Source organism: Eptesicus fuscus, chromosome 6 (assembly GCF_027574615.1).
Source record: "Eptesicus fuscus isolate TK198812 chromosome 6, DD_ASM_mEF_20220401, whole genome shotgun sequence".
Lineage (NCBI taxonomy): Eukaryota > Metazoa > Chordata > Mammalia > Chiroptera > Vespertilionidae > Eptesicus > Eptesicus fuscus.
Genome location: NC_072478.1, coordinates 101,610,146 through 101,637,166, shown reverse-complemented (window position 1 = coordinate 101,637,166; position 27,021 = coordinate 101,610,146). Strand labels below are relative to the sequence as shown.

Genomic DNA, 27,021 nt, shown 5'->3' with positions numbered 1-27,021 from the left:
AGGCCCTCTGTTGTGTCTGTTGCTTCCTTCTTCACCTACCTGAACTCCTACACATCCTAAAAAGCCTGGCTCAGGTGTTCCCTCCACTAGGAAGCATCTCCTGACTATAGCAACAGGTTAAAGGCCCCGAAGGGAGATTTCCACCTGACCTTGCTTAGAGCTTGCCTCTTACCACCTTAGCTGTAACGTGCCCATCTCATTCTTTAGACTTAAAGTTAATCCTAATGCCCAATACAATTTTTGGCACATGGTGGGTGATTAATAGCAGTATACTGAAAGGGAGGAAAAAGGCGGGGGGGAGGAAAAGAAAGAAAAAGAGAGATAGGAGTTTTTAGTGTTGGGGGAAAAAACAGGACATTTTGTGAGAATCCCATAAATTTGTGGGAGAGATATGGCATAAAACAATATCAATTAGTAGATGATTAGGGCAGAGATGCCTGGATAACATTAATTAGGGCTGTAAGTGTCCAAATATTTTTTTCTGGGAAATGTGAGACACAGAAAGTAAGGAATGAATACTAGACTTAAACTAAAAGCACAATGTGAACACTGGGGAGACCCATTTGTTAGACAGTCTTCCTGCATCAACACGAGTGGGAAGGAACACAGTGAGCCTCACCTTTGACAGCAATATCTTCCCTGAACAAAATGATCTGCGGAGAGGCCCATCTGCAGGACATTAATATCAAACAAAAGCAATCCAAAGCCAAGGGCCTTCCCAGAACTGCCCCAAATCCGAGTCTCCAAGCGGCTGTGCGCAGCCCAGACAGAAACTCATATTCTCCGTGACTGACCTTTGGCCCTGCTCGCCTCAGATCCTCTGAGGAGGGCAAGCCTGAAAAGCCAAGGCTCATTTCTGACACACGGGGACTGCAGTCACTGATTCTTGTGCTGACGTGGCATCATATTGCTAGGCAGGTGGTAGGCAGGCTCTCCCTTCATGGTCTCATTATAGCTGCCACCCTAGGGAAAAAGCCGTGAGTACCAGCCCCACTTATAGACAGTGAAAGAGGAGACTCAAGGCAGGGCGCCAGGCACTCTCAGGATCAAAAGCCCTTACTTTACCTAATGAGCCATACCATCTGGGCAAACTTGAAGTAAGGCGAGGCCGTGGTTCAATTTGGTTTAGTTCAGTGAAAAAGTCACTCTATCATCATCATCCTTATTTGCCAACACTTATTGGGCTCCTACTAAATGCCTGGCAATATGTCTCATTATCTCTTAGAATCCACACATCGGCCTTTGAGAGAGGTCCCTTTTACTTGCCATTTTGCATTTTATATATTAAGAAACCAAGGCTCAGAGAGCATACACCGTTCACCCAAACCAGACTTCAACCCAGGTCTATCTGACTTCATAGCCTGAGCTCTTACCCACTGTGGGTGTTGCTGAAACCACCATTCCACCCCCTTTTGTTTCTTCCCTTTAGCCTCTGTGGTCGCTGTAATTTTCCATCTGGTCATCTCACTTGCTGCTTCATATAATTACAGGGATCAGCGAACGATGGCCTATGTCTCGCCCACAAGCTGTGTAAATAAGGCTTATTGGAATAGCACCACGCACTATCTATGGCTACAGTGACAGAGCTGAATAGTTGTAACAGAGACCACGTGGCCTGCAAAGCTGCAAATATTTACCATCTGACCCTGGAGGCAAGAAATAATTCTTCAACCCTTGATGCAATAGATAAGGAACCACTATGCTAAAAGCTTAATTTTATTATCTTATATAACTACTAGAGGCCCGGTGCACAAAATTCATGCACGGGTAGGGTCCCTAGGTCTGGCTGGTGATCAGGGCCGATCGGGGCCTTACGGCTGCCGGCCGGGGCCTCCCTTCATTCCGCACCATCCCCTGGTGATCAGCACACGTCATAGTGAGCAATCGGACTCTGGGTCTCCAGGTCGAACTCCCGAGGGGACAATTTGCATATTAGGCTTTTATATATATAGATAATTGTATATGTGTGTATAGTGGTTACTCTTATCAATCCCACTTTATCAATAAGGAAACTGAGTCTCAAAGAACTCAGAGCTAGTAAATGACAGAACTGGAACTCAAACCCAGGCAGTCAGGCTCTCCATAGACACTGACTGTATGATGCTAAGGGAGATATGGCCCTGCCCAAGAGGAGCTCAGGTGAGGAGGAGATACTGGCAACCCAGCTGATGAGTGCCTGGGTGGAGGAGAGCTGAGTGGGGCTGTAGGGTCTTGGGGATTGCACACTTGCTTATGCTGGTGGCACCTGGGACACACAGGGAGGTTGGTGGCAGGTGAAAGACACTTCTGACAAGGGGAATATTTCCCCAAATATACTGAGAATTGCTTGGCCAAATAATTTCCTAATAGTCTTTATCTTGAATAATAATCTTAAAAAGTAATCTGGTTGCTCTACCCAGCCTGCTCCCTAATTTCTAAGTGAGTAGCCTTGTAGGGAATGGTTTTTGTTAGAGTTGTTAACAAAAGATTCAAGGGAGATTCAAGGGAGAAAGGCTGGCCTCTTCCTCTGAGAGGCTGCTCCTACATGACATAGACTCAGGGGCTAGGAGAGTGGCCTGAGTCATCTCTATGCTCCCTGACAGCACAGTGGACCTCCCCACATGGCCCTGAGAGGTGGTCGCCTGCACAAACATTAGCTTGAACAGGGAGCTCGCACCTTCCCGGGCAAGTCCACACATGGTTGGATTACTTCAGTTTGAGTGAATTTAGTTTTTAGCTGAAACTCAATTTGTCTCCTGGAGGCATTCAACCATGGAGTTCTGGTTCTGTTTTCAGAAGCATCGCAGAACAATGCTACTCCGCACTGATGTTGTAGCGAAGTCTTCAAATGGAACATCATGTTCCCCCTAACCACATCCCTTTTCGGGGTTAAAGAGCTCGCATCCCTGCAACCATTTTTACTGTGATACTTTTCAAATGTCATCAGAATTCTCTTTTCTCTTAGAGTTTAGGCCTGAAATTTGAGATTTGCTAATCAAATGAATATACTTATGATAAGTTTTTCTTAGAACTAAAGTCTCTAGTGATGAAATAATATACTTCCCAGCACTAAGTAATGATAATGGTGTCCCCTCTGGTTTCCCTTTTCACCATGGTTTACTAGGAGGCTCACATCAAGGTTGAGGCTCAGTTTTCTCTTCTTTCCTAACTTTATTGTTTGCCTCCTATCTTCCATCAGTTACTATCACCTTTGGTTTTATAGCATCTGCTTTTTATTGTAACTATCTCACACATCCACTTCTGTTTTATCAGTCCTCGTACCCACTCTGTGCAGTATCTGGATGAATGATAAATACTTGCATTTCACTGGTGAGAGTGTGAGTGGCACAACTGGTGAGTGAATGAAGTCTTCGTTGGTTCTCACACTTTGATAATAATTATGATGATGCCAAGAATAATGATACTGGTCATGATAAAAGGAGCCAACATTTACCAAGTGCCTCTGGCCTGATGGGTACCTTTCTGAATGCTATAGAGCACGACTTCATTTAAATCTTACAACTTATACAGTCATATTATTCGCCGCATATTACAGATGAGGAAACCAAAACACAAAGAGGTTAAATGCTTTAACCTATTTCATAAACTCAGAAAATGCCAGAGCCAGCTAGAAACCTAGGCCGTGTGCCCTCGTCCACCAGGCCATACCACCTAATGACCAAACCACTGCAAGCTGCTCCGCATGGACTTAAGGGGTCCTGGTCCTGCGGGTGAAGAGAGCCATTCATGGCAACCCCGGACCTGTAAGGTCCTGGACCTCATCACAGGGAATGTTGATGTGGCCCTGCGTGTGGCTCACTACTGCCCCCCACAGCAGTGGTGTCTGGCTCCCTCTCATCTGCCTGCCTGGCTCCCAATCCTGTGCCCCAGCCAGCAAGCCAGGCTCAAACAAACCACTGGGATGCAGTCATCGGCCCAGCAGGGATCGTGGAGGGCAGCCAGGCTTGGCTTGAGACCATTTGTACAAAGGTCCATGTTCAAGCAAGGCAAGGTGGAGGGGGGAATGGGGACAATGTCCGTGTGAGGAAATAGGAAGAAGGAAGGAAGCCAAGAGGTCTGCTGGCTGATCCTTACCATACCTAGTATGTGCCAGATGCTCCATGACAGAAGCCAAATAGTCTCATTCTAAAATGAGGAAACTGAGCTCACAGGGATCAGGTGACTTGTTCTAGGTCATTCAGCAAGTAGAGGTGTAAACACGGGAATACCTCTTTGTAGGAAAAAGGCCCTACCAAATAATTATATGTCGTTGCAGGAGATAGAATACCATCCCTACTACCGGGGGCTGTGGTTAGAGTAGGGTGTATGGGGAAAGGGCATGACCTCCAGTGGCTGGAGTTGGGGTGATGATGGGGCACCAGGATGGGGGCACCAGGATAGGGGCTTCAGGAGGGAACCTCCTCTCAGCAGGAGAGGAAAAATGAATGCCCTGCCTCTCTCCAGGATCGGGGCAGGAAGAAGACTCGGTAAGTGCAGGTCCAGGTGAGGACCCCAGAGCCCTAGTGATGGGGGCTGCCCATCTTCGTGCCTTTCTCCATCTCTTACCCTGGAGCATGAGAAGGGGGCTGGAGCTGGGTGAAAGCTAGGCAGCTGCTTGAGATCTGTCACAACCCCTGTAGGGACTTTCAAATCCTGGGATGTTGCCCTGTCTCTGTGTGACCCGGGGCCCAATGCATAGTGGTAATCATGGTAAAAACAGAACAGAGGCAACCCCTGTTTATTGAGCACCTACTATGTGCCACACATGATACTGGCTGGGCACACCATTTGCTGGTCCGAGAAATGAGGGATGGGCTCATTAATAGCACTGGAGTCCTGTGCCCCTGCAAACTGCTGGCTGCACCTGAGTTCTCAGTGCACCTGTGATTAGATCAGACCATCATCTTCCCCCCCTGCTCTGCTCCTTGTGAAAAGTCTGCAGTGTAGGCAGGGATCCAGAAGCGGGGAGCCTTCACTGCAGCTGCCTGCCAATGCTGTGCGGCACCGAGGTGGATGGAGCACTGCGGAGTCCAGGGCTTGACAGTTGTCCCTGGCGGGTGTGATGTGTGCGTCGCTGTGGGCGCTTCTGCTGGCCCTCACCCCAGGCACCGCTGATCGGCACTGGCCTCCCTCCAGGCCCCATGGAAGCTCCTAATCTAATAAACTTTTGAGGTCCTTTTGGTCCTGCCAGACCACGCTCATCTTGGGCAAATCTCTCTCCACCCCCCTACGGTTTCCTCATCTGCAACATGGGAGCCATAAAGCCTGGTCCTGGTGGACTTGGTGTGAGGCCAACATGGGCCGGTGAGTCTGAGACGCTTCGGAGGCCTTGGCAGTGCTTTTAAAGAGCAGAGGGTCCCGGGAGTCATTTTTCTTTTGAGTATAAGTTCTAGTATTTTAATCAACCCAATGTGTCTGATTGGATTACACAGGAGCATAGATTTCTCAGAGTGGGAAGATTTTCCAATTTTATTCTTAACAGCTTCGGCAGCAGGATGATGTTACCAAGTGCAAACTCCGACTAATTAAGAGGGGAAACAGAGATCCCAGGTGCCCCAAAACCAAAGAAGAGGGTGCTCAGATGGAGTTCCCCGCCTTCTTCCACTGCAACTGGGTCCTCCCCATGTTGAGACGGGAAGTGTCATCACCTTGATGTTGAAAAGGAGCCTCACAGAGTCCTGGGCCAGCTCAGCGCCCCGCTAGAGCACCCGTGTCCAGCCGTGCAAATCCCCACCTGCCGAGCTTCTTGCTGGCTTTTCTGACTTGAGCCGGTTGGGGGGGGGGGGAGACAATCACTGCTGTGTCCCCACTGCCATCCGACACACCGTTATTCCTTTGATGTCAATTCCAAAAGGCTCTTTTCCATGTCTGAGCAGGCAGCTCCCCTAGCGTCTGACCCCGGGAAGAGGAAATCAGATTCGTTAAAAGTCTAAGGAGCATAACCTAAAAAACGGTAAGAAAATGTCCCTAGTGATGTAGTGGGTAGGAATGCAGTGAGAGACACCGGAAAAGCCTTCTGGAAAGAATTCAGAGCCGAGTACAACACAGAGCTCCTCCTCCAGGAGAAAAGGCGGGGCCAGCTGGTCAGCCCGGGAGGGAGCAGGCTGGAGGTGACCTTTCAGAAGTAGCGACAGGAGCATCCAGTGCCTCTGGCCCGGAACGTGTGACCCAGAGAACTGTCCCTGCAGGGCAAGTCCCTGAGGTTTGTAGGAGAGGCAAATCCAAGAGAGACTGAGTTCCCATCTTGACACTGAACAGCTAAAGGCATGAATCACTGACCCAGAAGCACTTTCTAAAGACACGGAGAGAAGGAGAAGGCAAGAGAGGGGGCCGAGAGGAAGAAAAGAAAGGGAGAAGGGGACGAGGATGTGGAGGCAGGGGTGTGACAACACGGCACAAGGGAGGCGGCAGGGTGAAGAGCTGAGGAGGAGGTGGAGAACAGAATCAGGAGGAGGCAAAGTGTAGGAGAAAACAGGACAGGGGGAGAAGGAGGGGGAGAAGGAGGGGGAGAGGGGGGAGACGGGAGCGGGAAATAGAGGAGAGAGGGGAGGGAGAGCCGAGGGCGAAGGCTTCAGGGGGATTTATAGCAGCTCCGCTCTGAAGCTAGGCCGTGTGTTCAGTGCTTATTATGTTTACCACACTCTCCTCTCTGCTGATTTCCATGCCTGAAACATTTTATGATTTTTTAATAAAAGGAAGAGGAGAAGAATGAGATTGCGAATGAAGAGGAGGTTGAGGAATAATATCCTCCCTGGGTTTTTGACGAATGTAATCAGAGGGCTAGAGTGGGAGGAAGAAAGGAAGTAGTGTTGGTGGCCTGCCATGCACGTGAGGCCTCCGGGCGCAGGAAGCCAGTCTCTCCATGAGGTCTGGCTCAAAAGGAGGCTCCTGTCCCTGAACCAGGTGGAGGCCGTGGTCCCTCCACCATCACCGCTGCCCTGGAGGACAGAGGCCTGCACCACAGCAGTGTTTTCCACTACTGCCTGCAAACTCAGTGGGTTGCCTGAGAGTTCAGCAACGTTCCCTGAGCTCCTGCCAGGACCGTGCTGGGGGCAGGGATATGAGACAGCGTCCCTGTTCTGGAGAACGTTGTAGGTAGAGGAGAGCTCAGAGCCTCCGCTTCCCCGTCTGTAGAATGAGAGGGCTTGTCTCAGTGGCTTTCAAACCGAGCTTGCTGGGAGCCCTGGGGTTCCAGCGTGTGGCTCAGAGTGACCAGGCGTGTACTGCTTCCTGTGTTTTCTAGAACAGCTCGGCTTTATTCTGTCTCAGATATTGGGATTGGGATCAAGCTTGGATTTAGAAATAAGATCCCATTGCTAAAGGAGAACTGAAATCCGCTGAATGGGACGTCCCCCAAGGTGTAAAGTTTTGAAGTTCTCTGTTCTATTTCTAAGGTTGTATGACTCCTTGAAGACACTAACTATAAGAATTCATTCACTCATTCTTTCAACAAATGCTTACTGAGGTTCCTCAATAAATGGGACAGCGACAGCCAATCAATAAATAAACCAACAAGCTAATAGGACAGAGGGCCATGGGAGGGAGAGGAGGCTGGGGAGGGCCTCCTGGAGACGGCATCCTTGGAGCTGAGGCTTCCTGGGTGAGGAGACCAGCCTTGGAAAGGGGAAGAGCAGTCCAGACAAAAGGAGCAGCCAGCAAGGAGGACAGATGACGAGAATGAATGGGGCGTGTCCAGGGTCGGGGACCAGGTCAGAGAAAGGAAGGGGAAAGTGGCAAGAGATGAGATTGGGGGCGAGGGGGGGAGGTTGGTGGCGGGCAAGGCCAGGTGACACAGGGTCTTACAGATTTTGTCAAGACTTTGGGTTTTAATCTAAATACAATGGAGTGCCTTCGGAGGGTTTCAGAGAGGGGCCTGGCATGCTCTGATTACATTTTATAAAGATCACTCTGGCTGCCATGTGGAGGGAGCATGGGAAAGCAGACAAAACTGGAGACCTCGCTTTTGGTGGCACAGATGAGAGATGATGGAGACTTGGGTACAAATAGCAGAAACTGAGAAAAGGAGAAACATGGCATGTTTAAAACTGAGAAGATTTCATGAGCACTGTACCTTTCTAGGCTCCAAATATATGAGTTTTGATTATCGTTTGGTGCCTAATTCTGCCCCTAAGTCAACCTACGCTTAATAATTCCAGGAGGCAAAAAGAGAGCCAGTTCCCTTGGGCTTCTTGACCATTTGGGGGAAAATGCAGATTCACACAGACCCCCCCACCACCACCATTTTATCAGCCCCTCTGCTCCTTATTGAGAAAGCTGCCGAGGCAACTTTCAAATTGAAAAGACAAAGTCTTGGACCACAGACATGAACTCTGATTTCAGATGGGTATGCAGTGATACTCGCCAACATCTGACCACCAAGCAGCTGGATACAGGTGGAAGTGAAGGGAACTTTGGTGTGAAGAACCACAAGACCCAGGAGTAAGCGATCCGTAGTTATTTTTATGGTGCCTCCTACAAACTTATATTGTGGAAGATATAAAAGTATAAGACATATTCCTACCCTTTAAGAATGCAGCCTCAAAGAGAGAGAGAGAGAGAGAGAGAGAGAGAGAGAGAGAGAGAGAGAGAAGAACGCATCCTCTAGCTGGGGAAACATGAGCAACACATTCAATGGTTAGACATCTGCCTGGCTAAATGCTGGGGAGACATCTGATGGGTCAAATGAAGTGGAAAACTCGGGGTCTCCAGTGGAGTCCTGAGGCTGGCACCGGGGTTTGGGTTCCAGTCCCACCTCTGTGACTCAGGACAGGCCACCTAACTCTTCTGCAGCTGATTCCGCTTCTTTAAAACTGAGGTAAAGCTTCCCAGCTTCCTTAGTAAAGATTACAAGGAATTTGAAAATGCTTCGTACATTGTAAAGTGTGATATAAATAGGCAGGGTTATTATTACTGACTTGAAGTACAGAAAGAGAAAGGAGATAGCAAGGTGTCAGCAAATAGAGCTTTCCCTGAAAAACAAAAACCTCATCAGGTTTCTCCTGCTCAAAAACCATTGCCCAAAGCAGGGGTTGGCGAGCTATGCCTGTCCCCAACCCCCCAGGCCAGATCTGGCCTGATGCCTGTTTTACAGATGAAGTTTTATTAGAATACAGTCACAGCCATTTGTTGTCATATTGTCTGTGGCTGCGTTCTTGCCACACACAGAGTTGAATAGTTGTGACAGAGACTGTAAGGCCAGAAAAGCTGAAAATATTTACTATCTGGCCCTTTAGAGAAAAAAATTGCTGACTCCTGAAGTAAAGGCTAAAGCGTAAATCCCATTTAAAATGTAAGTGCCACTGATGCTTGAAGCCGGATCTGAATACATGAGATGAATCATGTAGCTTCCTCCATCCACATCATCCCCTACTCTGTACAGCATTATGCACCACCTCCCAGATACTGGTTCTATTTGAGGTGGCTCTTCAAGGCCCCTTCTTAGTGCTGCAGTAGTACTCAGGTCTTATTCATTTCTGTAATCTCCACTATGTTTGTCACAGTGCCCAGGTCATAGCAGCTTCTCAATATGGTTTCACCAAACTCACTGAGTCATGGACAGAGCTAGCATAATAACTAAATGACAGACATATTTCCTTCATCCTAGAGACCTAGTGATTGTCTATCTTTGAAAGAGAAAGCAAGTTGGAAGTGAATTAATTTGTTGTTTAATAATTAGTTACACAAATATTTATTCCATGCCAACTATGCAACTATTCCATGCTAGAGAAGCTAAGGCAAATAGGTAATACTGGATTATATTCATTCCTTCGACCAGAATTCACTTAACACAGGCTCTGTATCAAGCTGGGTGTAAGGGCCAGGGGTTCAGAGTGGACTGTGACCAGTGTCTGCCCTCAGGATCTTGCAGCCTAGTTGAGGAGGCTGAAGGTCAATCACTGTACAGGGAGCTAAGCCCAATGCCAATGTGGTACATGAAGTATGGACATGGCAGGGCGAGGGCAGGATTCCTGGGAATGCCATCTTTGTGCACTGCATCCTGAAAATTTACTCCCAGTTTACTCTCCAGAGGGAAAGTGCAAGGAGCAAGATACTCATGAGTATCTCATGGTCCCTGTTGGGTTCTATCCATTAGTTCTATCTGACGAGCTAACATGGACCATGCCGACCATGTTATGTACATGATCTGATTTAATCCTCACAACAACTCTGTGTGGTTTTACAAAGGCCACGGCACTTGTTCCAGGTCAACAGTCAGGAAGTGGAAGATGCTAGTCAAGTCAACCATAGGCTAACGCCTATGTGCTCAGTCTTTCACTGTAGATAGAGCCTAAAAGTCACAGCAGAGAGCTGGGAGTCTTTTCCAGAGAAAGTCCAAAGTTTAAGCCCTACAATAATAGTGCTAAATGTTTCTGTAGCTACCGAATGGACACGATTTCATGAGAACCATGCAACATGGAACACGCATAGTTCATGGTTGGACCATAAACAGTCGCTGATGTTCAGTAAGTCAACAATCAAGGGAGGAGAGAATAAAATGTCACAGCAATAACAATAAAAAGATCAGCAATAACTCCCAGACACGGGGTGTGCAACGGGCTGCCACAACCACCTCCGGGGAGCGATTCTGGACCCTGGCCAGGATGTTAATTAAGCCCTAACCACCAAGGCCCAGGGAACCCCCTATCAATTAGTGGTGAGCTGGGAGCCTGTGAGACCTGAGGCCTATAAAAGGCTATTCCCTTTAGCCAGGTGTACTCCCCAGAACACATCCGTGCAAAGGTCCTGGAGGGCAGTGGGGCAGAAGAATTGGAATATAAATATGAAACTTTTTAAGTGAAAAATTTTATATTATATTTACTATGCTTCCTAGGTTATGTCTAAGACACAAGAGTTTCCATATTCGCTTAATTGTTCAAATGATCACGTTTAACTTTTCATTCTTTATGCATACCAGAGGTAGTGTAAAACCAATACCTATATGGGAAAATGCCAAATTTTAAATAAATTGCATAATAAGAAATTGTTCTCCCATTTTATCGGCAATGATGAAAAAAAAGTCATCAGAAACTGACCAAACACAGTGACAAAGAGGCTCTGCTAAAAAGGCGTCTCATGCAGTAATAGTGGGGTTATACATTAGAACTTTCTGGAAGGAAAAGTGATAATATCAACAAAATGTAAAGTGTATGGGTACTTTAACCCACTAATTCTTCTTCTAGGAATTTACTCCAAGGTTCACCAAAAAAATAATGTTACTTACAGGATTATTCATAATATCAAATATTTAGAAACAACCTAATATCCACAAAAGGATACCATTTTAAAAAACCATGGTATAACTAGACAACAGAGTCTGGTTCGCCCACTTAAAAGGAGGGTGTGAATCTATTAGCCATAATATAAAACTTTCCCCATGCTGTTCAGTTTTTTTAAAGGCTTCCCGTGAGTCTGCATGGGAGTGCGATGTGCATGCCTGGTGACCTGAATCGCATGCATACAGAGTGGCTCTTTATGGATGGTGAGATTTCAGATGATTTTTTTTCTTCCTTTTTTGTTAATCTTCACTATTTGAATGTTTGCAATGCACATGTAATATCTTTAAAAATAGAAAACCAACTGTTTTTGAAGCTCAAAAGGAAACATCTCAAGGGTACATAAACTGCTGGAGAAAAAGCAGGGCTAAAACCAGAATAATGGCTGACTTTCAGAAGGAAAGGTGGGAGGGACTTTGAACCCTACCTGACAGCCTTGCACCAGAAGTCCCTTCCCAGTCCTGGAAGAGGCAGGAAGTGCAGTGGTCAGGATCCTGTGTGCACGGTCAGTCCTCGAGTTCAAATGTCAGCCCTGGCACTTACCAGGTGAATGACTTGGGGCAAGTTACTTAACCTCCCGTGCCTCAGTTTCCCGATTTATAAACAGAGTTGCTGATAGTACCTGCCTCTATGAATGTCACAAGGATTAAAGAAGAAAGTAAATGAAAAACAGCTATCACAATGCCTAGCACATAACCAATGTTCACTAAACATTAGCTTATGAAAACCAGCTTCAGACCACTGTAGTCGAAGTGAGTTAACTTTACCAGAACAAAAACACTAATGAACATAAAGAGAGAGGGAAAAGGTGGAGGACAATAACCTAAATAAATCCACAAAAGTAGACAAATAAATATCTAGGCTCTGCAGCACAAGAGGAGTAGCAGGGCCTCAGGACAAGCTGACAAGTCATTTGCACTATAGATGGATCCTGTTCTCTTTCAGGCCCGGCCACTCACTGCCCCACAACGCTGGCTTAGTTGGTCCTTCTCAAGGGAGCCGGGAGCAGGGAAAGCTGAAATTGCCCTGGTCATTACCTAGTAATCCCTGAAGAAAGAAGAAGACTCTAAGGCCGAGAACCATAGACAGAATGTGCACTATTTTATGACACTCATTTTCTTTTAAAACTCTTTGGTCAACCCAGGCATGCTTCCAACTTGTCTGACCCCAGCGTGATCCCTTGAACTTGCAGTGAATAGGTTCACTTTGCCATGTAGGGGATAGTCCCTTGCATCTCTCTAGGCCTGCAGGGGCCTTCTCCTTTCTCAAATCACCGATCTCATCGGTCTGCACTCAGGGCAGATCCCAAGGGGACAAAGTCAGAACCTCACGGCTAAGAACCCAAGCTTTGGAATCGCAGATATCTGGGTTCACATTTCAGTTTCTTCACTGAGTACTTACTCTCTCTGAGCCTCAGCTTCCCCATCAGTCCAATAAGAATCCTGACACCTGAAAGGTTATGTTGTAAGGATTAACTGAGATAATGCAATAATGAAAAGGCAATGGAGTGTAGAGGTTAAGAGTAGGGAATGAATGAGTTCCAGCTTAGAACAGCTCCGGGCACATTAGTGAGTTCTCAGTAAATGAGTTGTTATGATTAATGCATGGAAAGCCCTCAGCACGGTAAAAATAAGTGTTCAATAAATGGTAACGGTTATTGTTACAAGGCACACTTCCCAAAGAGAATTTTATGCACATTTATCTCCTGGAAAGCAATTTAAAAAATGAAGACATTAGGGAAGATCTTGTCCCCAAGTAAACGCTACAGTCATAGCAGAGAGAACTCACTGTCCTGTTGCCCTGGCAGGGGACCCTAGCACCCCTGTGCCCAGGTTCTCCTTTGCTTCCAAAGGACCTTCATCCAGCCATCCACTCTATGAACACATGCCCATGAAGCACCCACAATGAGCCCAAAGGAGGGCTGGGAATACCCAAGGTGGCTCTGGCCCTGCCATCCTGGAGCTTACGGGGTAGAGGCACATCAAATGGATACACACACACACACACACACACACACACACACACACACATGATTACTTAAGGACGGCTGCAATTGGTGTTATGAAGTATGTGATGGGAAGGTGTAATGGTCTAGCGCTGGAGGTGTACATGAGGGAGGAGTCCTTGGGAAGGCTCCCTGAGGAAGTAACATTTAAGCTGGGACTTCGGGGATGAATAGGAGTTGGCTGGCGATGCCCAGGAGTGAAGGAGGAAATGATCAGGCAGATGGGCATTTAGCTCTGAGGCCCTGCAGCCACAAGGTGACGGGGTAACAGAAGGCAGGACAGTGTGACTGACTTGCTCCTAGACCCTCCGCTCAGCAGCACCCCACTGGGTGGATGGAATTTGGAGAGAATCCCAGGTCCTCAGGAACTGCACTCTCAGTTGTCGTCTCTTCCCTTTCAGACTCTCCTTGCCCGCTGGCAAAGACAGCCGAGCCTCAGACCCCCAGTGCCGGGGGCCAAGGGCCAGCCTTTCTCAGCTTAGATCCCCAGAGGCTACAGCCACGGATCACTTGCCCACCTATGAACTTGAGCCACGTGTGAACCACGACAGGGACGCTGCCCTCTGCATGGCCTCAGATGCCTCACGCCTGTCCTGGTCACACCCCACTGGGTTTTGTGAGGCTGTTTAGGAAGATACGTGTCCCCCGCTGCAGGAGAGGGGCAGAGCATGAAAAGACACAATGGCTCTGAGGGTGGGATCTGTGATTGACAGAAACGGGGCGGCTCCCTTAGGAGCATCATGGAGCATCAAAGAAGCCGACCCCCAGGCCACCGATTTCTCCGCCTGCGTACATGCCCTGGCAAGAAGATGTGTTTAAGTGTCCTGTAGTTTCACACTGGAAACGGATGCTCCGGCAAAGGAAGCCGCCTGTTCCAGACGTAGCAGGTCTCCTTTGGAATTCACACGTTGGGAGTCTGGCGCTATCCCCTAAATGGTACTTTTGTTGTCTTTTTGTTCAAGGCGGCAAGCTTTTCCCAGGATCGGAGCCGCCTGCCAGCCTCTCTTGATAAACAGCCCACCAGCTCTCTTGGTAGATTGGATGTTTAATAATTAGCCTAACTCATTGTTTATCTAAGTGGCAATTATCGCTGCAATGAAATAATATTGTAACTGCAGGGGAAGCATTGCGGATAGCTCCCGAGCGGAAGCCACGGGCTGGGGATGGCCCACACGGCCTGCTCCTCTCCGAGGAAAGGGCCGCTCCGTCTCGGCTGGCAGGTCTCTGTGTCTGAGATGCCAGCACCGGAGGCTGCTCCCACGACCTAAGGACATGTGCCCAGGACACGTGTACGGTCCCGATCCTGCCAACTGAGGCTCAATGGCCCAGCAAAATACGAAAATGCGCCCGGTGCTGCTGAAGCGGAACAGCCTGGAGTCGGTGGCGTTCGCCAAGCAGCCGCACCACCGCCGCAGCAAGTCTCAGCAGGTGCGGTTCAAGGAAGATGGGACCAGTAAGCCTCCGCCTGGCCTGGCCGGGGTGGACGTCCACGCGACCGAGGACCCGGCCGTGATGGGCAAGACCCAAGCACCCAGACACCATCCCCTCCCCGCCTACTCGCTCTCCTTCCCCCGGTCCCAGAAGGCAGGGGGCTTCCGGAACATCGCGATCCAAACCTCCCCCAGTCTCAGGAAGCATTTCCCGATCTTCAAAAGGAAGAGACTCACAGCCAGTAAGTCCCTGGTGGAAATGCCAACAGCATTCCCAAGTGCCATCCAGGTCAACGGCAACCTCTCGGAACAGGACATGGTGGCTTCTGACCTCGCCTGCTTACGGCTGGCGCAGCACCTTGAGGACGGGCCTCGCAGGGTCCAGGTGTCGCACCCGTTTCTCCCTCGAATGCCCAAGGTGCAGAGCAACGGGCCGGTTAGCCTATGCTTGGAAGCAGGAGCTGGGAGAGCCTCAGAGAGAGCAACCGCTGCCATTCAGGTCCCAGATGATATCTATCACAGCCCGGCCTGGGCAGCTGGAGAGCCCGCAGAGATAAGCAACTCCGTCCACCCCTTGGTGGACCTGTGTCCAGGTGATGGGCGAAGAGTGCTGCCGTCGGATTCAGAAAGACCCCCCTCCTGCTTGAACGCCACCAGCGGTGCCAACCCCATGCCAGGCACAGGGAAACTTAAACCTGAATTGCTTTTGCCCAAAGACAACTCTGGGGACCCAGACTTTGGCCCACTGTCATCTCTGTCAAAGGAAGCGTGTGCTCCCTCGCCTCCACGGACTCACGGCTCCCCCTCGCCAGGCTCCCACGGACAGCCAGCCCATCCAGGAGGGGCTTCGGACTGTCCGTCATCGAGCAGCAATCACCAGGACCTGCCGTCACTCAAACCGAACCACCCATCCAAAGCTGGCCCTGCGTGTCAGGAGCGGACAGCAAGGAACCCCACCCAGTCGGACACCCTGGAGTTTCGAAACTGTCCAGGGAACGATCACCTCCCGTCCTCTCGTCCAAGGAGGGAGAGCAAACTTCAGAGCAACAGGGAGATGAGCCAGATTCACCTGGCCCGGGGCGAACTCTGCGACCTCCAGGGCAGGCTGCAGTCCGTGGAGGAGTCCCTGCACTCGAACCAAGAGAAAATTAAAGTCCTTCTGAATGTAATTCAAGACTTGGAGAAAGCTCGGGCTCTCACAGAAGGGTAAGGTGATTTTCTCTTTACATTAAAAACTACTGTGTCCAGTCGTTTGCCAGGAGAGGAGCAGACAGAGAGAGAGAGAGCGTTGGTTTCCGTCAGTAAAATGTCTCCAAAAACGTCTGCATTTCAGTTGTTTCCTCAAATCCTAAGCCATGGCCTCCCTTAATTCCAACTGGGCTTCATTCAATTCTAGGCTTTGGTGGACTCCCATGGCTATTTGTTTTTGTTTCCAAATATCAACAGACTAGAGACAAGGGGGCGAGGAAGCAGCAGGGCCTAAAAGGATTGTAAGATGCGGGTCCGGTTGATAAATGGTGGGGGGAAGTGATAGCCCACAGGCACTGCCCCCACCCAGCCTCGAAGCAAGTCGCTGCATTTGCAAAGGATTTTGGTTATTTGTGTGTTTGTCACAAAGGACGCGAGGTGGCCACCAAGCTTACTGTTGACCTTGCCCTCCACTGACCAGTCTCAGGGCGTGGGCCAGGCCATCGCTGACCAAGGCGGTAGAAACTGCAATGAGATCACAATTCTGCAGAGAGAACAAGCCACACGGTGCTTTCCTGGGTGACTCACACCAGCCTGGGCAGGGGAGGCAGTTACTTATTTAGGTGTGACGTGTTCGTCCCTCGAAAATGCGCTCCCTAAAGACTGAGAGGGAGGAATGGTGACGCTCATCCACACAAGGGAAGGAGAGAGCTGAGGGAATTAAGTGACATTTGCTGCTAGGCAGCAGAGTCAGCATTGCCTTGTGAGAGAACAGCACTGAGGTGGCCCAGAGAAACACACACGGGACTAAGGGGTTAGGAGTTTTAACAACCTCCCCCCCTCCCTCATTTGCGAAGTCCCTCGGTGTCCCTTCTGTCACGAGGGGTGAAGAATAGCAGGCTCATCCCCAGGATTGTTGTCAGCGTGAGGAAACCCGCAGATTTGAAAGTGCATAAACGTGTATAAACCCTCTAGAAACACGAGGTCCCATGATCATGGCTCCTCGTGTATTTGTAATGGTCACGCGGATTCAGGGCACGGCTCTCCTGGGAGGGGCAGTGCCACACTGCGGGAAGGAGTCAGTAGGCTGCGTGCACCCCCTGGGACTTTCGCCCATAGATTTATCCCGCAAATGCTCTATCTTGCAGGCGCAACTTTTATCGAACCGGCCAAGATCTCAACAATTGCAGTACCTGCCAGAACACGGCGTGCATCATATACAGGTACCTGGCCACAGCGGAGGCCGGCTGTGGAGCGCGGAAGCTACGGGTCCACAGAACCTTCTCGTAAACTCTCTTAGAGGCAGAAAGTCAAGAGAGAGGCAAAGACGGGAGGCCTTTCAATACCCGAGACTTAAATATCAAGGTGTTTAACTGTGAGATGTTAACATCTGGTTCTAAAGTAGGCATGGCTTTGCTTTCTTACAGTAAGGCCTCTGAGCACATCCTTTTGATAATGATCCTTCACTTACTGAACACTCTGCGTGCACACTGGCATCTCATTTCAAACTTTTACCTGATGAGGTAGGCATTCATGTCCTTGGGGAAGTTAAGCCCCGTGACCCGGCTCACATACAGCATTTTCAGAGAAGGGCTCAGGCTCAGGACTCAAGTCCAGACCTTTCTGACCCCAAACCCTGTGGTCCTGATTATTGCACCTCAATGCTTCTTCCTCAACAGCAGCTAGCAGGCCAAGCACTCACTATCCATCAAAAGACATGCTCGGCACTTTGCATTTCTAAGTGCATCATTTCCTTCCAGCAGGGGAAAGACTGCTGCAATAAAGTGGGTTTTTATAAGTAATAGAAGGAAAGCATCATATAATAGTGAGAACAGTCCAAACCCCCAAGTCTGGGGCTCAGTTTCCTCATCCATAGGGTGGGGACCATTATCCCTGTACAGAGTTGCCACAAGGAGCAAATGGGGTAATATATGTGAGTGCCTTTGTGACTGCAGAGCTCTGTAGCAATCCAAGGCCTTATTATCGTTATTACTAGAAAGATCAATGCCCCCTGAGCGGGAAGCCCATTTCAGTGGCCTGGTGGAAATGCAGTCAAAAGCAGTCATTTCAGTTGATGGCATCTAATTCTGACAAAAGTGTATGGTTTTGCTTTCTCTATTACGTTTCTCTCGGATGAAAAGGGCAGCCCAACTGGGTTGCCTGTGTCTTCTTCTAAATTCTTCTCATTCTCTCCAGCAGAATCCCGAGATTTTGTCCCAATAAGGGATGGGAGGCCTGGAGGTCAGAAGGCCCCTACACTTAGGCAGGGCCTTGGGCATTTCTTTCATCGAAATGTCAATGCCTTTCACCTAGGAGCCTCAGAACTACATATTTTCACCAAATGGCAGAATCTTTAGGAGCGGGCACAGAAAATGCCCTTTACCTCCATGCGAAAGATCCCCTGCAAACACTCCCCCAAAAGGCAGGGGACATTGTAAATAATAAGTAGGCAGGCTCATCCATTGTCACCTTTTTGCTCCCTTCTTTTTTACACATCTATCTTAAGCAAATTTTCTAAGCTCTAGGAAGACAAAAATTATTAAATGTCTAGACAGCTAGGCAGGACAAAAAAAAATCTATTCATCATAAACAATAATTATGTTTAACTAATCTCCATTCAAATTTTGCATAGTCTCTTTTCTTCCTCAGCCAGATGATGTATTTTCTATTACCTTAAGATGACTTTTTATTTAGCTTATGTAAATGAAAAGGACAAGTGACTGTTGCCCAGGCTACTGTGAGCTTCATGGCCTGGCTGTGGGCAGATCATTTCTGACCCCTGAGTTACCTCATCTGAACAATGAGGGCCTTTAATTAGATGCTCCCTCTGGTCCCTTTCAGTCCTGACATTCGGGTGTTCTGTGCTCAATTAAAAGTGGCAATATTTGGTTACACTATGACCTTCCCACAAGTCTGAGAATGTTTGCATTTTCCTGTAGCTACTTCAAACATCCCCAGCAAACAGTCTAAATTAATTTACACTCCTGGAAAGGTTAGTAAACCTTCATGTATACGTCCCTTCCCAGTTTTCCAAGAGGAGCAGCCACTGTGTATATCCACTCCTCATCACCATTCAGAGCCAGTCTGTCCTCGCAGACAGTATCCGTACCCTTGTATCTAAACCATTGCGAAGGAACAGGCAATTAATTTGATGAAAGCAAAGAGATCAAACATCCCCATCATAGTAACAGTGAGAAGATGAGAGTTGTCATTTTTTTAAAACATTTCAAACGACTGCAAACCCTGTGTTGTGTCCTGTAAAGTCAGATCTTACATCTAATGAATAAGTGATGTGCAGTGCTCATCCTCGGGCCTTGTTCAGCTGTGGTCCCTCTCCTGACGGCGGATGGGCCCAGTGCCCGTCACTGTACATAAAGCACACGGGCTCAGGACGCGTTGCCTGCCAGGTCTGTCTCCCTGGAGATGTTGCTGCTAAGTTAGCAGCACAGGAGGTTTCTCAAGTGGCCCCATCGCCGAAGGCCTTGGCTAATGCTACTTGCTCCCATCAAGACATGTCATTGGTTCTGTCTAACTCAGTCTCTGCTCCAAGAGGAGCCTTTTGCCCCCCTCCCCACAAGACTCCTTGGCTTTCTTCTTACCACAGACCACTTCCTTAGATCCCACCTCACCAAGAAGCACAGCACCACAAGGATGCCTAAGGCCTCCACGCATGGCTGTCAGGTGATTTCTTACACCAGGGAGAATGCACTCCTTTGAGTTTTGACTCCCACCGGCTCCAAGGGGAGGGGGCAGAAATCGGTTCTATGCCTCAAGCTGGTTCCAGGCTATTTAGTCTCCAGTCACACTCCTCACCGATCCTTAGCATTGATTCTAGGACAAGTTTCTCAATGGGTTGGGCGAAGGCCACCTATGGCGCTAAGATAAAATAACACTGGGTTACCAAGTGAGAAGGCTGTTCTCTTTCCAAGTTTACTTCCACCCTTGTGATGACCAAGAGGGAAACGTCGAAGTTGGTGCTAGAATATCTTCAAAAGCTTTCCTACGCTTATTGATCATGCTTCTTTGCCCAGACAGAGTAGGTCTCAGGCTCATAGCCATAGGCAAGCAACAGTATCTAGCCAGAATGTAATCATTTAAAAAAATTTTATTGAAGCTTTTAACTTCTAAAACAAGTCCCCCTAAATATTCATTGTAAATGATGCATGTCTCCATTTTCAAAAGTGGTATCAACTATTTTATATACATGTTTTGAAGTTTAAATAGAAAATTGATTTAAGGAAGAAAAGCATTAAGTCAATAGTTTCACAAAAACCATGAAGATAGTGAACGAATGATTGAAGTTTGAGAAATGGAGCTCGGAGGAATCAGCTCCCCTTCTTCTTCTCAAAAGCACGAGTTTCCCCAAGCCACACCCCTCCTCCTTCCCCCACTCCACCCCCTGCTCCTCCAGCCACATCTCCCTGCACTTCATCTTCAAGTTCACTCTGACAATCATTGCTGAGCCTCTTTGGAGGACTTTGACTATACCAATCATGCATTTATATTCTGGACATAGCCCCCAGGAAAAAAACCTTCTTGGTTTAAGTTGTAAAATGCATCAAATGTTTTAAGGGAAGAGACTAGGAAGTCTTTCTCAGAAAAAAAATTTCATCTACCATCCAAACATGTTACTTGGGAAATGGAAATAAAGAGCATGCTGCAAACTTAGCCTTTTTAATGGGTGAAGGGAGAGGTTGAAAGGTGCTAGAGAGAAACAGAAGAGCTGTTGTTTGTATGGGGGTCTAGCTGGACAGGCTGTGTCCTACTCTCATCCTCAGCTTCTTTTCATGGTTTCAACTGTACTCATGAATTATTTATTAATTTAATTTTATTATCTACTTACTTATTTGTTAATCCTCACCAGAGGCTATGTTCTCCATAGATTTTTAGAGAGAGTGGAAGGAGGGAGAGGGGAGAAAGAGAAAGAAACATCAATGTGAGATGGATTGTCACCTCTGGCACTTGCCCTGACGTGGGCCAGGATGTGGCCTGCAACCGAGGTACATGCCCTTGACTGGGAATCAAACGCGGACCCTTCAGTCTGTGGGCTGATGTTCTAACCACTGAGCAAAACTGGCCAGGGCTGTACTCATGGATTTTAAGTTGATGTCTTATGACACTACCGTCTTCTCCTACCTCTTTCATCAGCATGTTCTCTCTCTCTCTCCCCCCTAACTACAGGGACATAGCAACTATCTCAAAGGCATCTCAGATTCACCAGCTTTGATATTCAGAACTTATCACAAGGAGTCTCTCTGGAGCACAGGCCTAAGCCTTCTAACTGTGTGCCCGCCAGAGAAAACCCTGGCCGCCACCTTCCAAAGAGCTCCACGAGTCCCCGGGGGTCACCTGGTTGGTAGTGCTTGGGAGCCTTCCGTTAGTTCCTTTCTATGGTTAAGTGTTTTGGACACTGGGTCTTGGCCTTGCTTGCCACTTACAGCTATTTATTAGCTAACCTGAGAACAAGGTATTTCACTAGAAATGTAATATGCACCCAGGCCTGTGGGTTTAGCAACCAACTTTCCACTTCAATTATTTAGTATTTTCCTTTGGTCTGCTTAGGCTGCTCTCCCAGCAGGGAGCCCGGTGATTGCAAGAGCCAGGTCTTCCACTCACAGTCCTCTTTTTGGCCAAAAAATGGAAGTCCCAGTGAAAAACATCCACAAAGCATACAGCCTATCTGTTCTTTCTAGTAATCACGGACGCATCTGCGGCTCTCAGCACATTTCAACATGGACTGAGCAGCATTCACTTCAAAGGCTGGACCTTGCACATCATAGCAATACCAACCAGCCTCCCTACATAACCACCGCCAGACATAGCTCAAGCCGTCTCTTTAAGGAACAGGCATAAAGTCTGAGGTACATGTGGAAATTTCTCCGAGCCCCAACTGGTTGATCCCCAAGCTATTTGCCTCTGGTTCCTGTTTCTCTCAGCAGCATGTTATCCCTTCCTTCTTCTCCCCAGAGTATAAGGGGAAAAGGATTTACAGCATCAGCAATTTATCTGCAATAAAAAATGAAACCTATTTTAATGCATTAATAGCTAAAGAGGCTGAAACATGCCATAAATATAAAAATCAAGCAAGCTGAGAATTTCCCAGGAATAACAAACGGATGGCTGCTGGCACAGAGGCCACGGTTGACCACAGAATGACCTAATCTTTATTTCTCTGTCAAGTAAATGTAACAATCATTACCACTTGTCCTACCAGGCACTGAGCCAGGCAGTTTGCTAAACACTGTACACACAGCATCTCATCTCACACTCCCAACAACCCTGATGTACGAGTATGGTTATTATTCCCATTTTACAGATGAGGAAATGGAGACTCAGAGAGGTTCTGTGACTTGTCCAAGATCCAACAGAGCTGGGGCTGAAACAGGCCCTCCTTTCGGGAGATTTTCCTGTCCCTTCCCCTCTTACCTGGGACCTGGCATAATCAGTGAATATATGTGTTCATGTTCTCTGAGCGGGCCTGTCCTTGCTGAGGGCTTAACGGGAAGACCTCCTTGTCCCAGAGCCACAGAACCCAGAGCCATCAGCATGATGATTCTTGCAGCTCATGTTCAAGTACCCGGAGGAGAACCTGTGACTCCCTGAGGACTTGTCAGCAGACGCATGCCCTAGGGGGAGGGGTGCCCTTGCCAACCTGAAATGGCTGCAAGTTGTGAAGCTTAAAATTACACCCTATAAATAACAAGCAAACTGGTCATTAGGAGAAAGTTTCAGGAGCGGGGGCGGGAGGGTGAGGGGAGGCGGTGAGACAAACTAACTCAACAAGCGCCTACGTGCCAAGGCTGGGATCCTTCCCCAAAGAAAAGTGACTTGATTATCCAAGGAGAGAGGAACCAAACTGCCCTCGCTGAGCTCACTGAGGCCGCCAGCTCATTCTTTAGAGAAGAAACCTGTAGGAGGTCCCTATGTCTGTGGTCACGGGGCTCTGTGAGCAAGGAGCCACAGAAACCCTCGCAGAGGGAGGAGGTAGAGAGGGACCTGGAGGATGCTCCATCTTCAGGGAGGTGTCGTGGACCATTAGTTTCTCAGCCAACCTGCTTGGAGTGTGGTTTGTGGCAGGGGTTTGTCCCTTTCTCTTTAATAAAAGACCAGGCCCCTTTGCTGAGAAAGAAGGGCAGAGGGCCCCCTGCAGACCTCAGCAGCCTACCACACCAAAGACAAAGACGACGGCTGAGCCCACATATTATTTGAGTTTGCTGCCTGCTAAGGGGGTGCCCATCTTCTCTGGGTACACAGCTTCCCACCAGCACTGCCCTGCAATCTGGAAACACCATTGCAGGGTGAGCTGGTTCCACAGGGGACAGGGCGGTCATGTACCAGGCCTTGGTCACCACCACCTCGGCACCCCCACCACACACACATTTGATGGCCAGGATCTCAGTCCAGTCTGTTTTAGCGCACCAGCTTCAGAGTTAGACCATCTTGGTTCAAATCCTCGCTCTGTCGTTTACTAGTGTGTGGCCGTAACCTGCCCTTGCCTCCGTTTCCTCATTTATGGAACAAAGATAGTATCCATCTAAGGGGGCCATGAGAATTACATGAGGCATGTGGGCATTACTAACCTTGCAGTGCAGAGTCTACAATATAGATTTCACTGCACGAATGACAGTCCTCCTCTTCTTCCTCCACCTCCTCCTTTTCCTCCTCATTCTCTTTTCCTTCTCCTTTTCCTCTCACCTTCCCTCTTCCCCCTCCTCCATCTTCTTCTCTTCATTATTATTAGTTGGAATTGTAATGCGTCCTCACCTAACATGGTCCAGCTACTCTTCTGTTATTTCTTCTTAGATTAAGTCCCTGGTAGTAGCCAGGCGCTGGGCTAAAACATCCCATTGCTCTTTAGGAAGAACAAGGACTAAGAGTCTGGAAACCAGGCTTATATTCTGTTCATAACTTACAGTGTGACTTCTCCATGCCAACTCATTTGTCAATTAAATGGGGACAACAATTTTCCCATTTTCCTGGGCTATCATGAGGATAAAATGAAAACACAGATCTGACAGGTTTGCAATTTGAAAGTGCTACTCAGAAGTAAGGGGTTTCTATTAATTCACCTGTTTCTGTATAAAAGTGTATTTCTTGTTGGCCTACCTAACTTTGATTTGTCCAGCCAAGCTGCTGCATCCAGACCCAGGCTCTGTTGTTTGCTCTTGTACTAATGTATCCATCTACTTTTTGCTTCTCACTATTTCTTCTTCCAAACAATCCATGACTTAGGTTTCCCACTGCTTCCAATTTCCTAGAAAAACATCCCTGTGCTTTTCACCTGGCCTGATGGCTGAGGCATTGATGTGTGAGCTGGACTGGTGAGATGCTCTCCAGAGGGACACCTGAAAGCTCTCTCCCATTCCTGGCTGACAGCTCACTTTCTAAAAGAATGCAGTACCACACCCAGACAGATCACATGGGCAGGGCTCCTTAGACAGTGACTGGGGTAGCCTGAACCCGGTGTCAGATATTCCTCAGAGGACCAACTGCCCTGACCTTGGCTGCTCCACATGACCTCAATGGATGCAGGCCTGAATTATGTACTGTAACAATTTCTTGGCCCCACTGTGAGCCAGAGCTCTGCAAACTAAGCCCTCGGCACTCCTCTTCATCCTTACAGAATATGGGTGGCAGAAGATGGTATGGATGGGCTAAGAGGGAGATTAAGAGAAAAAGAGAAGGGGAAGCAAGGTTTAAAAAGTTACTGGTGTTCACCTTGATACCAAACCCAAGGCAGACGGCATTCCCTAGAATCTACAAACAACCCTCTCCTTGACTTCTCACCAAGTAGACAATTCATTCCTCTTATCAGGAGGTCGCTGAATATGGTGTGAGTTGGCTAAAAAGGAAGGTGAAGGGTATCTCCTTCCCTCCATCCAGCTTCAAGATGAAAAGAGATGAGACCCTATACATTCCTCCAAACTAAAGAATAGTTTGTCAAGAATAAGAAGGAAAGTGACAATTTCCCTTTATGTTAATAAATTGCTTTGTCCTAAAAAAACAATCAATTTCTTTCCTAAGTTCACACACTTCGCTATGCTCTGCTTTTTGCCTGGCCTTGAAAAGAAAGTTACTTTCAATCTCCTTCCAATTGTCAAAATCAGTGGGGGCAATTGCAAGAGAGGTGGGGGGAGAGCTCTAAGTCCTAATGATTATAAGGCAATCCTGTGGTGTTTCCATAGAAACATAGAATGTATTCTTTCCTGAATGTACATGGAGGGGAGGGGTGAAGAGTGATAATGCCAGCAAGATATACAATTACTGAAGAGCAGGTATGAGTGAAGAGACATTCAGCCCATAAGATAGGAAGACAAAAGACTTAGTGAAGAGTGGAGTGGGCAGAGACCATATCCTACGTGAAGACATTTCACCTGTCATTGTGTCCCATCTGTGCAACTATCCAGTGAGAGAGCTTTATAACCCCCACTTTCCACTGAGTCTCTGAAAGAGAAGCAAGTTGTCCAAGGTCACCTAGCTGGTGAGTGGTATATCCTTGGTTCAAACTCGGGAGTGTTCCACTCAAAGCCCTTGCTCTAGCCTCTGTGTTGGGCTGCACTTTAAATCGCGATGATGAGACAGTTTCATTCTGCCTCCTGAATCTTCTCTCCCCGGGCCTGCCAATTCTGTGCACATTCTCAATTCACCCACAGCGTTCTTTTTTTCCAATTGGTATTAGGACACTGCTGTGAGTCTTGACAAACTCAGGTGGTTTGTTGTTGTCATTGTTTATTCAAATTAAGAAGTCAGAGAAATGTCACATATAAGGAGAAAAAGAAAGCTGGTTTTTTGTGGATGCTTCTATCATTTGGTAGAAGTATATGGATAAAGAGCTGGAAAGTAGGCATAGTTGAGATAAATACAAGGCATATTTTAAAAGCAATTGTTAGTTTAACCATCTGTCTCACACACTGAGAAGTAAGATCCACAAGAGCAGTGTCCATGTCTGTCTGTCTGTCTTGTTGTGTCCCATAACTGAGCACAGTGTTGAGCCATGAGCTGGATAGATGGTTGGATGGATGGGTGATAGATGGATGAGTGGATGGATGGATGGGTGGATGGGTGGATGGATGAGTGGATGGGTGGATGGATGGAGAGATGGCACAATTTTTCCAAGGTCATATAGCCAGTAGGTACCTAAGCATCTGGGACTAGATGTCAAAGTCCATGCTCTTCCATATCAGTTGGGCCCTTGGTGATGCTAAATTCATATGTGCTGACTTGAATTTACTGTCCTTCCTTGTCCTGTGTTTTTCAGTGTAGAATATGATTTTCGGCAGCAGGAAGGCAGGTTCCATGAAGTTCTACAGAGTCTGGAGGAAGCAGAGCCGGTTGAGGAGCCATGTCCCCCACCAAAGTCCACAGCAGAACCCCCTGTTCCTGAGAAACAGGACTTAAGGCGGAAAACCAAGAAGGTGAAGAAGAAATGCTTCTGGTGGATCTGAGCTTGTTGGGACCATGCCCTCTGCCCTCCCCCAAAACCTCCCTGAGATGGGGACCACTGCCCTCAGGTCTTCTCTACTTCTTAGCAAAGGCCCCAGACTGAGAGCCACTCAACCCGCGAAACCGGAAAGACTCCAGGGCTGGTGTAGCCGCTGCGGGACCCCTGACCGCCAGCCTCACCTGAGTGAGTGCCACTGTTTGCTGAGGGCTTCACGGACCCTAGAGTGACCACTTGCCTAGTTCCCCATCACACACAACTAGGCCACAATCCTGGTTTGCGAGTCTAGGTTCCCACCCTGAACAAAGCCCCCATCGACTCTCCAACACCTCTATGATGCTAAGCACTTCCTTCTCATCCTTGGTTTGTCATCCGAAAAAATAAAAAAAATAATAAAAGAAAGAAAGAAAAAGAAAGGTTATGTAGAGCAGGAAGTTAGAGTACAGTTAGAAACTGATACACCAGGAAAGATCAGTTACGTACACTGGTCGTTTTCTAAGATGTTGGCGTACATAGCATGACAGAAATGTTCAGGGCAAAAATGTAAGAGTGCCTGGTGGGCTGGGTCATTTTCATTTTAAAATAGCCCCTTGGCCCCAAATTAAGAACTTGTCATCTCATGCTGCGGGGGCCTTCCAGTCTGTGGCAGAATAAGGTCACTGTAGGGGGACAAGGAACTTGGTGTGGCTATCCTGCAGTTGTAGC

The 27,021-nt window shown here is 48.0% G+C and overlaps 2 protein-coding genes across 2 annotated transcripts in view; one reads left to right on the top strand and one right to left on the bottom strand.

Annotated features, from left to right (window-relative positions):
* Positions 1-27,021, bottom strand: part of DOCK2 (dedicator of cytokinesis 2) — a 373,603-nt gene that overhangs the window by 160,329 nt on the left and 186,253 nt on the right. The gene's annotated exons all lie outside the window — the stretch shown is intronic.
* INSYN2B (inhibitory synaptic factor family member 2B) lies at positions 14,578-26,685 on the top strand. The gene is made up of 3 exons (XM_008147630.3): positions 14,578-15,893; positions 17,024-17,098; positions 26,134-26,685. Exons 1-3 carry the CDS (start codon positions 14,578-14,580, stop codon positions 26,318-26,320), a joined length of 1,578 nt encoding a protein of 525 aa, XP_008145852.1. The 3' UTR covers positions 26,321-26,685.